The following is a 15900-nucleotide window of genomic DNA, read 5'->3' on the forward strand; positions in this document are numbered from 1 at the left end:
AAATTTTTCATTTAAATTGGTTATTTGATGATGTATCAATCATGCACAAACTTTAAAAATTGTCCAAATCTCTAATTCAGCTTCCTGGAGAAAAAGGGAGAGGGGTGGATCTTTTCATGGAAAATATGGAATTATTTCAAAGTTGAAATTCATCTGAGAGGACATTTTAATAGGTAAGGCTTAGGACTTAAGACAATAAAAATCACTTTGAATTAAGAGCTACTCTCCCTCCAAAATACCCACCAGCTTTCAGAGCAGGGATGCTAATAGGCAGAATTGTGAAGGCTTTCCCACACCATGCCCTCTCCAGCCACCCAGATCTACACTGTGTCAAGCAATTGAGGCAGAACATGTTTTAAGGAAGGCAATAACTAAGACCTTGACTCCTACAGAAATGCTCATTTTTTTTAAATGACCATACAGAAACACCTCAAAAAGTTGCATTTTTATTGAAACTACCATTTATTAGATGAATAGATGAATGAAGCCTTCCTTCTACCCTCCATTGACATGTAAGCAAGGGTCTTCTCCAATTAAACTTTGAATTTGATGGTGAAAGAGATGCATGAAGGATTACACCTCACTAAAATAAGAAATGTTCATATTTAGTTAATCTTCCCATGAAGTATCAAAACATCACACTAACAGGAGTACAGCAGGGTGCACCCTGAGCAGTGACAAGACTCCTGAGCTCTCCTCCGTTCTCTGCTACGAGAGCCTGCACCCCCCGCCCCCAGGTGGTGTGACTTTTTCATGAGTCAAGGACAAGTAAGGTTAAGGTCAAGTCACTTGTAATTTTACAATTTTGGATTGACTCTGAATAATTCAATAGTACATTTTGAAGTACTTTGGTCAAAGGATAATTTCTTTTTGTCCTCCAAAGAGCAAAGCCAAGCCACAGCTTCATGGTCCTTGGAAATGCATTGAAGATTAGGTCTAAGTAGATAGGAAACTTCTCCAGGTACATCCATTTATCTGATGACTGGATGGGTAAACATACAAAGTAGAATCACAAAAGAAGAACAAATCCCCTGGAGACTGATCCCAGGACCTCCAGGGACACCCAAATCCATGGGTGCTCAAAGTTCCTTATGTAAAATGGCACAGTATTTGCATACAGCCAGCACACATTCTCCCATAAACTTTCAATGACCTCTAGATGACTTTCATGCCTCATGCAATATAGACTCTATGTCAGTAGGTCTATTTGTTCTGTATAGCTTAGGGAATAAACAACAAGAACAACAGTCTATATGCTCAGCATAGGTGCAACTATTTTTTCCAAATATTTTTCATCACTGGTTGATTGACTCTACAAATGCGGAACCCAGAATATGGAAGCTGCATGTACATCTAGATACAAAGGTAAAAATATATAAGACTCCTGGTAAGGGTTCTTGATTCTTGTCTTGGCAAAGCAACCTCTCAATGAAGTAGACTCTTTGATTCAGGATCTGATTAAAAGAAAAAAAAAGTTTCTAAGCCATAGTTATTGTAAATTATAAAATATTATGTAACAACTAAAATCAGAAAGTTGTAGTAAATAAAACTGAATACCCTGCTGATATATAAATCCATTTGCTCCAATTGACAGGTGAGAAAACAAATTAAATAGCTTATAATCTCAAGTTAGTATTTGGTAGAATTAAAGCAAGCCAACCTGTGGTTCCAAACCACTGAAGAGTTGGGTAGATTTTCTTTTCTTTCTTTTTTCCTTCCTGTCCTCCTCTCCCTCCATCCTCTCCCTTCTCCTCCCCCTTCTTTCACTACTCCTCCTCCTCCTCCTCCTCCTCCTCCTCCTCCTCCTCCTCCTCCTCCTTCCTTTTTGATATGCTTTGCTACTGGTCCAGGCACAATTTTCAGAATTCCCTGTAGAGCAGACTCACTGGAGTTCACAGGGTGATATGCAAAGGCACTTGGTGAAGAAAGGAAGGACTGTCTTTGTCTTTTGACCTCACTGGTTCTTTCCTGAGGAAGTGGTAGTCAATGGCACTCGAGTCAACTGCTTCCTGTATGCAGTTGAAGTTTTAAAAGAAATTATGCAAAGGGGGTAAATAAATAATATAACTCTTGCCATGTGATGTGTTTTGAGTCTTTCCTCTTTAAGATTTTTATTATTCTTGCTTCCTTTTTTTTTGTATTCAGAGATATTTTGCACTGAAGCAAAAACCAAGTAACAAATTCCAAGGAATGGGATTCTATAAACACAAAAATGAATATCTGGATTTTGGCTCATTGAGACACTTTAAAAGGCATGAACTTGCCAAGTCTTGCATCATGTTCCCAAATGCTATTGACTTTCTGCCTACCTTGCAAATCATAACTATGAACTCTGAACCAAGAATAAAATGTGCTCATCCATCACGTCTTAAAAAAAAAATACCCTTTTCTTCTCCTCATCTTAGCTTTTATCAAACTCATAATCATCTATCGGAAAATTCTAGTTTCTGCTGCAGACCTCAGCATTCCCAATTTCACAGATGTTGAAGTGGTCCCTTTTGTGATTTCGTTTGTGCCCACCCATACAGCCTTACATATTAATGTTTATAACACCTTTTCTTCTCTCCCAAACGGAGCCATTTAAAAAACTATAAAATAAGTTGTGTTTTAATGTATTATAGCACTTAATGGAGCAAATTCCTCAAGCCCAAGATAAAAGTGAGAAAATATTTAGTAACATCCGAGGAGAAGGCCTCACGTGTAAGGGTTGGGAGCCTCTTCCCCACACTCAGGTCCAAGTTTCAGTTGGCAAGTGCTGGCCTCGCAGCAACGATCCTTGCATTCCTTCAAAGTACACACAAGACCGGGAGAGTCGGGTTAGTGTGTTGTTCCCACAGAACAAGTGCAGAGGATTTAGGTACAAGATGGCAATGAAATCAAATTTCACCATTTAAACTAAACTATTCTGTTACACCAACCCCAGTGGAAATGACCATGGGAAAATAAAGATAGGGAAAAAATATCATAAATAATGAAAACTATCTCTTCAATAACCCAAAAAAATGATCTAAGCATTTCCTTAATGAGTTTGGTCCATGTGCTATTACATGTACATTAATTAAAATATTCTACACTACTCAAATCATTTGAAATTAGAGAGAAAAACTAAAACCTGAATTCATTTTACCAAGCCCACAAAATTCTGGCAGAGAGACTGACTGATTGGGATCACAGATACTATTCTCATAGATGAATACAAATGCAAAAACTATAAAGTGATGTCAGTAAAATCCCAGCTTATTCAGGTAACAACTCTTCATTACAACTGTGAATTTTCTCCACCCAAAGTGCAAGGGCAGCTTGTCTGTACAGAAAGGGCAATGGAATCCATCCTGTTAAGAGACTGAGTGGAGGAAACCACATTGCTATGGTGGTCGACGGCAATTAGTTGACGGCAGCCATTGCTGAATCTCCGAACAGTTACCTATCACATATGAAAAGTACAGCTGGCACAATGCATGGTCACCATATGGAAAATCTAGGTGACAACTTGTAAAAGGACAGCTGATAAAATGAAGGACAAGACAAGCGTGACTGACATTCTGTGTTTTTATGGAAATTCTAAAAAAAATAGCACAAGAAAGGTAAAAAAAAAATGAAGGAATAAGAATTGACAAGAACAAATCATATTTCCATTGTTTGTTTGGGTACAATTCTCTACCCAGAAGAAAACAGAGAATTGATTTAAAAATATTTGATGAGTCATTAAGATGACATCAAAATTAGTAATGAAGGAGAACCTAAATAAAGAGAAAACATTGCACATCCGGCAAAAAAGAAAAAATAGTTTAGAATAAACTTTCAAACTGTGTAAGCACCACATGAAGAAGATGTTTCCTGAGAAACTTTGAAGGCAGCTCTTCTTTCAAAGACAATATTTAATATTATGGAAATATCAGTGACCTTGAGAGCAAAGCAAGGATTTTACATGAATGTGTCTATAAAGGTCATAAACAACATCTTAGAGTTAGCAATTTACTACCTAACACTTAACTTCACACAATAATGTCATTATGTTATCCTGGGATTTGAAATGCTTTTGGAAAGAAAACTAAAATTAATAGCAAAACAAAGAGCAAATCTACTTTTTACTCTGATATCAAGTTTATCTTTAGAATCTCTAAAAGAACATTAAAAAAGAAAAAAATAAAACCTGCGTAATTGAATTACCTTGCTAGGTCTCTAAAAGTTGCTTTAGACGTAGATTTTCATACCTTAGGAGAGCCACAGTCACAGTCTTCTCCCACCTCCAGAAGTTGGTTCCCACACACAGGTTCTGTTATTATATTTGCAGGTAGAGGTGCTTGCATTATGCACTTTGGTTTTTTAGATGAAAGGTATTTTTGAAAATATGAGAGGCAGGATGAACTGAAATCCTTTGGGAATTTTGAACTGCAACCAGAAAAAATACTCAGAAGTAACACGATATAGAGTGCAGTGGCTTTTCATGTTAAGTGATTATGAAAATCTAACATATCTAACTCTATAATCTGGCTAGATGGAAATTGCAAGTTTAGTAACTGCTAAGGACTACATGATACTATATCTGGTGGGTAGTGGAGCTAACTGAAACTTTTTTCCTTAGACTCAGATGTAGAGGTGAAAGAATTTAATTTCTCATGTGGAATCAACACTTTTCTAAACGAAAACAGCAATGAAAATCTCCTTTGGTTACCATCCACTCATCTCACACTGAGGAATGTGTGTAAGAGACAATAACAATGGCCCAGTGAAGGGAAATAACTGCAGATTTTAAGATTCTGTGGACATATTTCTCCTTATTTGTGAACATCTCAAGAACAAGGCATGATTTATTCATTTTTTTTATCCCAAGTCCTTGCAAAGTGATTGACATTAATAAGTAATTCATAAATGTATAGAAGTGGATTGATTAATTGATGGGTCAGGCTATATGAAGATACAGTTATCATCTTAGGCTAATGTTTTCAGAAGTTATGCTGTCACTTTAAGCTAAAGTGATTTTAAGTTAAAACAAAGTCACTTTAATTATAAACTCTTTGTGTATTTAAAAATCTTAAGGAATGGTATGTGATATTGTGCCTAAAGAGTCTGGGGTTTGAATTAACAGGATGTAGAGCCTTTGGGCAAAGAATACCCATCCAATAAATGCAGAATGCATCCTGAATAATTTAAGATTGAGGGGAAAAATTAACTTTAGAGTGACACCGTCTTACCTCAGATATTGACCCATCACACAACTTCCAGAGGGGCACTTGACAGTGTATGAAAGATCAGGCATCCCGAGAACATGGCCCAACTCATGTGACATCACACCTACAAGAGCCACATTATTCTTTCTTTTAGCCTGAAAAAGAAAGAAAGAAAGAAAGATCTGTTACTTTCTACTTTAATTAGTTATTTCTCAGTTGTTGTCAATATTCATCACTTAAAAAGAATATCCTGAGAGCTGGAAAAGAATGAGTCATGAAGCTCCGCCCCCACCTTTGCTCAGTGCCCAAGGCTGAATGAACCTGGGAAATGGTTGGATCCTATGAATCTGGTCGGAGTCAGTACTCGATAAGTGCTTGTTGAACTAACAGACACTAAGTTCTTAGTAATCAATTATTAAAGCGATTACATTGTCCACAGAAAGTCCTAAGAGGTATCCTAATGAGGACTCAAAGTCCTATAACAACTGTCACCATGGTGATACCTTAGGAGCCCTGCATGGTCCTTTGCTCCCTGGATGTCCTCTTTTGGTCACAGATACCAAAAGACTAATTTAGAGTAGTCTCAGGCCACAGAGTGCACCTGGCTCCCATCTCCATCTCAACATTCCTGCTGTATTCCTTAATACCAACCCGAGTGTGACGCCCCCCAGCAGGGCTGATGTTTCACAGTCCAGAGGATCTGCAGCACAATATCTGCCAGTGGTTTCCTGTCCACATTTATTGATTGGTTCAGCAAGTGTTCACTATGCCCACTCCGAGCAAAGCATTCTACCCATCTTCCCAGAGATGCAGAACCACAGGGAACCTTAGTGTAAGTTCACAAACCTCAATAACAGCGACCGAAGACGCGGAGCACAGAGAATTGGAGGCAGCCATTCCCACGCGGCCATTATTGAAGCCAATTCCACTGTGTGAAAGGCACAGAAACACTGTCACAGCCTGTCTTTGGAACCACTAGCTTTTCCCACTGCTGTTATACATTTCCCTGGCTGCCTAGCCTTTTCATGGGCCTCAGCGCAGCCTGTACTATCCCACAGCAGTATCATGGCCACGTTGATTATCTCCCCTCCTAGAGCCCACCACATAGAGTGCACAGGGCCTCCGAAATCCCGCAGGTGAATTGCTAATGGCAGGACATCAGGGCTTCTCACGACCGATCAGGGAAATCTGACTGAGCACACGTCTCTGCCAAGGCTCTCACTCTGCCCACGTGCACCTGCCCTGGCCAGAACGTGCCCACCTGAGGAGCTGCGCATGGTCGTGGATCTTCCTCTTGCCCAGGTTAGAACGATGCCAACTCATGAAGTTCTTGAAGGTTTCGCCAATGTTGGGGACCACCTTTATCTTATCACTATCTGACCAGATCTCCATACCCACCAAGGCCACACGAACATGGACAGTTTTATAAATCTGTGGACACAACGGTTCAGATTCCTTTAGGGTTTTAGAACTTTTGCTGACCACAAATGATAGATAAATAGATGCACCATAATTGACAAGTTTCCATTTTAAAAAGAGAAACACCAGAGGTGGCCTTTGCTGTAGCATGTGTGATTTTACCTTGAGGTTAGTGTTTGCTTTGCTAAAATGTCCCCAGAACTGATGCCCATAAAGCACTGTGACTCTCTTGACTGCTTATATGAAGTGGCAGGAGCCCCAGGCCCACGTGTGGAAGCACAGGCTCACACGCCAGATGTCTTACCACATTGAGGAGGTTCATCACATCAAACAGAAAGCTTCTCATCACAGTTAGATTCCCCCGGTACATCTTATACTGCAAAATGCAAAGCACAGAGTACAATTAAAAAGGAAATTAAAGTGAAGTGGCTGAATGGGTACAGGATCTCACATTTATAAAAAAAATTACCTATTTTAACATATTTGACATTTATTCATATCATGGCTACTTACGACTGTTTTGTGAAAGGCTATTTCAACAAATTCTATCTTAAATGTAAGAGTGTGGGGGTCAAAAAATGTCATGGTTGTTCATTTCTAAGTAGATATGTCAAATTAATAATTTAGAATATTTTGAAACCAATTCACTATCAATTAAAATTTGAACATGAAGCAATATTTACTAGGTAAAAATGTAGATACCAGTATTTTTCTCTGTATATATAATTAACACTTTAAGTTATGTATAGTATTGCAACTAATTTATATTTGTAGGCTATATTAAACATATTTATATTTTACACTAAAAGGTTAAAGTCATTTAATCTTTAACCTATATTTTATGTTATTTTTATTTTTTGTGGTTGATTGCCAATAGCTCCCTGGTATTAAGGATCCATGGTGTCTGGTGGGTTTTAAAGGGAAGGTGATTAAAACCTATTGCTTGCAAAGTAGGTAGAGAAGCCAAGAAAAACAGGCACACAACAGGCATTGTTAGCAGAAATGCATGGCTTTTGCTTGATCGCTAAGCCTCCAGTGGAACACAGTGTCCCGGAACCACAAGCATCTCTTACTTACAAAGGCGTTATCCAGCACCAAAAAGAGATTGATGACTTTCTGGGCCTGAAGAATGTCTTCTTGCTTTACAGATAACAAAAGAACATTGTTCATCAGTATCTTTATCCCAGAGGATTCCAAAGCTTACATGACATTTTTTTTTTAATCATGAAAAGAAATGAAGGATAAGTAATCAATGACAACATGTCATGTGTCACACATCACAGCTGAGATGATTGATATCGATGATGAAGCAGAAAACTACACTCACCTCTGGGTTTTTGAGGGACCTGAAAGTTCGAATATGGCCTTGTCTCCTGCCAACAGTTCTCGTGCCACAAGTGTGATTCGCTGTGTCTAGTTCTTCCTGGCCGTAGGTAAAAACAGCATGTTCTCCCCGGTCTGTGTTTTTCCCAGGTTTTATCAGGTATCGTTGGCCACCGTGTGTGAAGTGTCCTCTGTGAGGCACAGAGACTGTGTTTCAGGATCTCCTCACACACAGCACACACACTGCTCAGAAAGGATGGATTCCTCTTCCCATCCAATTCCACACACACAGTTATCATCCACAGACCTTTTAACTAACATTCGTTGATTTACTTTGTAAGCAGTATTTGTCTAAATAAAGCCTATGTTAGTTCACCCAGAAAATTCTGAAGAATTACTGAAATTAAGCAATCCCCCCAAATTTGGATCTTACACCACGAGCTCAGTATATATTTTTGTTTATTCACTTAACAATTATTTCTTGGTAGATCCTAGGGATATAATAGGGAATGGATTAAAGGAACATTTAGAAACCAAGAGCTCCAGAGGAGAGAAAGAAGGATTAGTAGACCAGCCAGAGTAACATATGGGATTAGCAGTAGCTTAAAGAATTTCTCTTTCTAGTAAGACCATTAGTTCAGAAACAGAAAGTGAGCCCATATTATGGAATATTATGAATCCAACAAAAATGCCATTCAAACTGTATTTATGAAGGTATTTTATGATATATGAGAACATGTTATTAAGTATGAACCATATTGGAAAAGCAATTATGTGTTTTATTTCATAATTCCATCATGTGTGAAAAGAATACTTCTCTATGTGCATAAAAGACTACAGACATGAAAAATGTTAGTAATAGTGATAGTTCAGAGGTAAAATTCTGCAGTGGCTACTGTTTTTTTTTTTATTTGTGCTTTTTGTTACTCTAAAGTTTCCTAGTTGGCAAGAATTACTAGTGTAAAAAAATATTCACACAAATGTTTTAAAAAATTAAGTTCAGTGTTTTCTTCAGCAGCACCTACACTAAAATTGGAACGACACAGAGAAGATTAGCATGGCCCCTGCTCAAAGATGACATGCAAATTCATGAAGCATTCTATATTTTTAGGAAAGATGATGGAATGAGATGGACATCATTACCCTAAGATCATGTAAGAAGACACGAACAGTGTGAAACTACTTTGTGTACAACCAAATTGTGGTTGAACAATTGTGCTATATATGTGTAATATGAATTGTATTGCATTCTGCCATCATATATAACAAATTAGAAAAATAAATAATTTTTAAAAACCAAGTTCAGCAGAGATAATTGCAGGTTAGAATCTTAAAGAGAAGAAGACATGATTGCTTCAGAATGAGGTAGATGAACTTGGAAGTGGACCCAGATGTCACCAAGGTCTAGAGCATAGCTCTCTTGCTTCAACAGAGCTGGGCCTGACTTCTAAAACATCAGTTACGAAATGATTGTGAGGGTGATGCTTCATTCTCCACTTCAACCACATATATTCAGCAATTAGTGATGAAGGAAAAAAAAATCACCAAAAATAGTAACAAGACATTATGCCCTGTGAGACTCAATTCTGTATAACAGAATGTTGCTTGATATTTAATATTTTTGGTGTGCTTCTCACCTCAACCCATCACAGGTACTAATGCTGGCAACAGAATCCTTTTCATTTAGGATGTGACCTTCATAGTAACAGTGTTTCTGGAGTGGGAAAAAGAAACATATGCTTTAAATATAGGCATGCACTCTGAAAGTACATGGTCTATGCTAGTAGGGAAAGCCGCCATCTTGAATATGTGCAGTAGTTCAAATAGCAGTTCCTAGAAACAGTGAAAACATCAGGGATTTTCTAAATTTCTCCAAAACTGACACTTGAAACTCTCTATATTTGATGTTTGAGATGTTTTCCTGACACTAATTTGCACTAAAGCAAATCTGAGGTGCTTGCAGTTACATGGGTTCATGGGGAAAGTGAATGTTGTCTCTAAGTGGCCAGTCCCCTCAGTGGGGGAATTATGTTACTGCTGGCAGAACCTCAGGTCTTGGGCCCTTAGGAATTGGGTTCCCTGTGTTGAGTCCCCAAAGACACTGTTCATCATATGTTAACAAAACCAGGCATCCAGTTTTCTAGACATTAGAATCTTCAAGAGGCTATGCTTCCATAGCTGAGATCCTCAAACTGACTGGTTACATTCAGCAACTTTAATTGATCTATTAGTGGAATCCCTTCCACAGAGTTCAACTCCAGAATATTTGTCAACAATTACAAATTCCTATGATTGATAGTTCACATCAGCAAAGTAGGGGGCCACTAACATGCAACGATTTTAGAAAGCTAATGACCAATCTATGGCTCAAAATAAATGGTCTTTTTGCACAATATGAAATTCCGTGTATGTGTGTGTGTGTCCATCCTTGGGAAGAAACTCTTGTAATGTTTTCTTATAGAAGACTTAGACAATGTACTACATTAACATATCATAGGCATTAATATTTGAGCATGGGGGATTCTTTTTGAATTTTTTTTTTTTTAGAGAGAGAGAGACATGTATTGTATTAAGGTACATGGAGAACGGCTCTGAGAAACTCTCTCAGCTTATCAGTACTTCTGGAATGAACCTGTATGTTCTTCCTGCTCTTCTCTGATTCTCTGCACAGTTATTCTCTACATCTGAAGGTTAGGCCCTAGAATTGGTTTATAGGATGGTGCTCTAACCAGATGTAAATATATCAATTATATAATTGATATTCCACTACTCACCCTATGATAAATGAATATATCTTCAGGAAGTAGTTAAACAGTGACACATTTTTTCAGTTACCTAAAGCATAGACTATTTCTATCCTACAGTTAAAATGACCTAGGGACAAGTGGACTTATGGTGGCTCCTAAAAATACAACACAGAAATCCCCTATTACTCCTACCTTCTAAAAACCGAAGGAGATTTTCCACCTGTTGTCTCACTAGTCACAGATAAGCACCTTGATTTTAGGTCATTTGATTTTTTTTTAAGTTATCCATGGACCTATGCATTTTTCCAAGCAAGGAGCAGATCCCAGGAAGCAGCAGACCTTACCATGGTCTGAGAGCGTCTGGTGATTTCCTCCCCGGCGGATGAGTAATATGTTTCGGTGTAGTCTGGCCCCAGGAGATGCCTGGAGGAAGCAGAAACCTGCATGACACACTTAACGTGGTACCAAAGGTGATTCACCTTACATTACCGTCAACACTAAGGGAATATCATGTCTATGATGAGGAATCATTGACGTTTGACCATTTGGTCCTTTCCCATCATTGGAACTCTGCCCCTGAAGCCAATCAGAGAATTCTTTACTGTAAATGGATCACTTTAGGATTGTTATTTTTCACCAAGGACACAGCCATTAGGAAGTTTCTATAGGGTTCTGGGCCACAAGTGTGGCTGAAGAACCATCGCCTCCCTCAAGAACTTCACGGACTGCTATAGAACTCAGGGGAATTTCATCTCCTGGAATCTGTCTCAAGATTGTGCACCCCGACTCAGCCTTGGACCTACCGTTCTCACAAAAGCAATGGAAAGTCACATCAAAGCTCACCTGAGTAGCAAAGGTTTTCAGCACATTAAGGAAAATTCCAGGAAGAAAGTAGTTTATATGTGTAGCTCTTTTACATTGCGCATATAATTCCCTAGAAAAGCATCGACCCTTCTCGATAACATTAACCCAAATTAATATCATCGAAAGCTCAATGTGCTTCATGTCTTCTATTTCCAACGATGCTGAATAGAGTCTCAAGACTTGTTTCCCACATTCTCATAATATAATCCACTGATTTGGCCTTTTGGAAGCACAACTTACCTGCTTTTTTGCAGGTGGAGGATGATTTCTTCACCATTTAAGATAATCTGATACTGAACTTCAGGTGCATATATTTCCTGAAAAAAATTTAATGGTATAAAAGTGTCATACAATCTGTATTTCTCGATATACTTAAAAATAATAATATGAATGATGTCTATGTCAGGAGAACAATCATAAATTCATAGAGGTTAAATGCAGTTCTGTTTGCCTTTAAAATTCCTAAAATAAAGCTTAACTTGCACAATAAGGCAGACTTCCTAAAAGTTTAGTTAGGTGGCAATCAAACTTACCAATTAACCTAGCCCTAATATGTGAAATGGGGTCTTTTTGTTTGCACTAATAAGTTATCCATGGACCTATACACACAGTATGCTCTCCTGTGTGCCATAATAGATCACCATTAAGATAATAAGAAGGCATGCATTTTTACCTTAAAATCAATCCAAACATACTAAAGGTAACCAATCAAAAAAAGCTAACCAAAATTAAATCAGATGAAAATTACAAACTGAGGGGAATATTTTCAACAATGTAATAGTCAAAGAGTCAATAACCTTAATAAACAACACTCTAACATTGCAAACTATAGAGATAACGCTGAATTCTCCAATCTAAACACAATGTCTGAGAAAAAGGTGACCACTGGGGAAAGGGGAGGTGGGGAGGGGCACACACAGGTTGGAGAGACTGAGATGTGGCATCTCTCTCTAGAAATGGCTGCCCTTCCAAGGATCTTTTCCTTTTCCCCCACAAATTTGAAGAACTGTCCAGGAATCTTTATCCTTTTAACTCCTGCTGCTTAACTGTAAAAGCATGCATACAAGTCAGACGCTCTGTCCTGGACAAGGGCAGCTAGCTGCCCATGTGGACTTGAAGCCAGAGGTGTTAGAGTTAACTGTGGTGAAAGGGCTCTTTCTTGGTGTCCTTGGGTGGCTGGAATCGACCAGTCCTTCCCAAGGCTTACCTCTTTGCCTTGCCTCTTAGTGTGGTTGTTTTCCATCCCTCCTTCGTGTGAAATGTGCAGTAGTTTAGGATAAACTACCTCAGAGAGCTTTATTCCAGGAGTTTGCTTTATGACCATGGCTGGAGAAAGAGAGAGAACATTGATATAAAAACTGAAAACTTTTTGTTTCCTTTGGATTGGGTTGTTGGTTTGTTGAAAGGACACGAAAGACCAGAGTGCCAACACGAGCAACAGGTTGATTCTCCTACTTTAGCTTTGATGATAAAGCCTCCCCTACTCCCCTCTAAGAAAACCTGAACAGGATGAGAATTTCTTGGATGATGTCTGTATGTGCGAGCTCTGGACCACACGACCAGGAACATCATCCGTTTTGGATTGTTAGCCCAGAGGGCTGCTGCTCCTTTTGTAATCCAGTCCCTTCTTCCTCTACACTCCCCTTCAAAACTGGGATATCTTTTCTCCCAAAGCTCTCAGGGACTTCTGCTTTTCCATTTCTGTGTCCCTTTCTCTCACGGCGGTACAACTTCTGAGTACCCACTGCAAAAATCACATGTTTCTTTGGCAGGTAAAACCTGATTCTTAGGAGGGACTCTAACAGCAGTGATTTTACTCCCTGTGTGACCAACTCTGATGCTCTTTGCCTCATTAGCGTTTCCTCTCAAGACTGCAGATTCTGCAGGAAATAAGGTTCTTGTAGACCTCTACTGGAGGAATCTGAAAGCAGAAAATTCTATTTTTCAGAATGTTTCTTATGAAAATATTCATAAGTAGCAACATTGTTTATAAACAAAGGTTCCTACTTGATGGACTCCAATTTACATCACATAGTTTCCCATTGTTTACAAATAGTAGGAAAAAAAATCCATATGGAGCCAAAAGAGGCTGTCTTGTATTCCAATTAAATGACCTCATTTTGCCTTCTTACCACTTCTTATCTAAGAGATTTGTATAAAACTTGAGATGAAATGCATAAAATTATTTAGTACCACCACGCCAGAAAAGTGGCAGTCCACCTTTTCTGTTCAATTATTCATATAAAGTCAGTCTTATTTTCTAATGCTCACATTTCACACATTAGTGTCTGGGTTCAAAGCCTGTTTCTCAACCCCTGTGACAACAGGTGTGACTCAGGAACACCAAGTAATTCTACACCTGGCTGATGTGGAGACCCTGTAGGAAACAGTAAAGGAAGAATTCCCTCCTAGGCAGCTCCCAAATTTCTGCCGTGATGCTTTCCTGAGAATAGTTCATTATGTACTAAAAGGAGAAAATAAAACAAGGGCTGGGTTAGAGCTCAGTGGTGGTAAAACGATGCTTTTAGGAGGCCCTGGGTTCAATCACCAGCAAAACAATATTAAAAAAAAAAAGAATGACAGAATTAGCAGAATTATTCAATGAGAGATACAATTTCAGAACATTCTTGCTAAGTTATTATACAAACCATAAATTCAGAGTCAACGATGAACACTGAGTTTCTAGCACTTCAATGATCATGTGTGCATGTATAGTATAATTATTAGTTTAATAATTATTCTATTTTATCTTTTCTTTGTGTTTAGGACTGAACAATGTGAGAAACACATCAGGAAGATTAGTTATGAGCCAGCCCTGAGCTGGCAACCTTGGCACAGAACCGTTAAGCAAGTGATAATTTTGTGGACAGCTTAGACAGGTCCTCAGTAGGTCCTTTACCTCTCCCAGGATGGGGTTTGTCTCAAATGTGTTTATATATGGAAACGTGCAGGTTCACAGCACTTGACTTTTAACATGATGATTGCGTAACCTTTAACGCTACCATGAGGACCATCAGAGAGTTCTATTTATGTATGGCATAGTAAGGGTATCTATGGTGGCCATCAAGTTGATGTCTCAATAATTAACCTCAAAGAGAGAAGGAGTTTTATCTCTGAAATTGGTCCTTTTGACTCTGTCATTCTATTTTTCAGAATGTTTCTTATGAAAATCTCCAAAAATGCAGATTTTTTAAAAACAGGCTTGATTCATGAAGATATCAGTAAAATTTATTTACTAGTAATATATATATATATATATATATATATATATATATATATATATATATATATATATACAGAGAAAGAAGTAAACTTGCTTCCTCCATTTTTAGGAAATGTTGTATAAACATGAATTTCATTTATCAAAATATATAATCATTTTTTAAAAAGTTTGGCAAGATTTAGAGTACATGTTTAACACAGTCATTTAAAAATATCTCCACTTAAAAAGTTATTTTTAAATACATATATAGAGGCACTTTTCCTTGTAAAGAAAGAGGTAGGCAATAAAATTACTAAAATGAATACAGTATTGATCTTTGGATCATAAGTCATTTTAACAAGGGTGCTTTAAATACTCATCAAATAATTCTGGTTTTATGTAAGATGCCAATATAATGTGCTTACCTTGTGTTTGAACCGTGAGCCAGAGTACAGAAAGCAGGAGCCGAGACATGATGGCTACTACAGGTAGCTGAGGACAAGATGTGGTCTCCTCCACTGTCTGTTTTATCTCCCTCTACTTCTCATCAGAATCTGTGAAAGAAAATAAGACCCAAAACTTTTCTTCTGAGAGTGGGGAATGTTTCTTCATGGTGTTGGGAAATTGCCAAGGAATTGCGGTAGTCAGATCTTGAGAATGTTCCTCATTTGTGAGAGGTATTTATGTCTGGGGACTGTTGCTCATGAAGCACACACATCTGAGTAGCAGCTAGCCTCGGGTCCTCCTGGAGTGATGGAAACATGCCAACTGAGACAGGGGCACCCAAGAGAACACTTGCACAGTTATTTATACATCTACAAATACAGAATATGTATCAATATTCTACACATATTTCAAGAGACTGGCACAAAGAACTGAGAAGCTAAGATATAATCACCTAGTAGTCTTGCAGCCAGGATAGTGTAATCTGTCTGATTCTCATTCTTCTTAATACAAAAAAGAAAAACTGGTAATACCACTACTCTAAGTTTCTTACAAAAGTCCCCATGTGATTATATATACACACACACACACACATGTGCAGCACATGGAACTATAAAGAAATGTGCAAAAGTGAATTATCTTGGAAAGGTCGGCATCAATCAAGCTATATAGTGCATATGAAGTATGATATCTCAGGTGTATTTTGAGTTATCTCTCAGAAAAATGATAT

The 15900-nt window shown here is 38.1% G+C and overlaps 1 protein-coding gene and 1 non-coding gene across 2 annotated transcripts; one reads left to right on the forward strand and one right to left on the reverse strand.

Moving 5' to 3' along the window:
* Window positions 1-438: 438 nt before the first annotated feature.
* On the reverse strand, window positions 439-15200 carry Adamdec1 (ADAM like decysin 1). Its single transcript, XM_078031373.1, has 14 exons — window positions 15152-15200; window positions 12732-12850; window positions 11765-11841; window positions 11005-11083; window positions 9551-9627; window positions 7918-8104; window positions 7668-7730; window positions 6895-6966; window positions 6433-6602; window positions 6018-6099; window positions 5196-5326; window positions 4215-4392; window positions 2699-2784; window positions 439-1454 (listed from the first exon to the last, which is right to left on the reverse strand). Exons 1-14 carry the CDS (start codon window positions 15198-15200, stop codon window positions 1448-1450), a joined length of 1377 nt encoding a protein of 458 aa, XP_077887499.1. The 3' UTR covers window positions 439-1447.
* Window positions 8916-9022, forward strand: LOC120884359 (U6 spliceosomal RNA). The gene has a single exon (XR_013430545.1). It is a non-coding gene; the product is annotated as a U6 spliceosomal RNA (small nuclear RNA).
* Window positions 15201-15900: the final 700 nt, after the last annotated feature.

Source organism: Ictidomys tridecemlineatus, chromosome 14 (assembly GCF_052094955.1).
Source record: "Ictidomys tridecemlineatus isolate mIctTri1 chromosome 14, mIctTri1.hap1, whole genome shotgun sequence".
NCBI lineage: Eukaryota > Metazoa > Chordata > Mammalia > Rodentia > Sciuridae > Ictidomys > Ictidomys tridecemlineatus.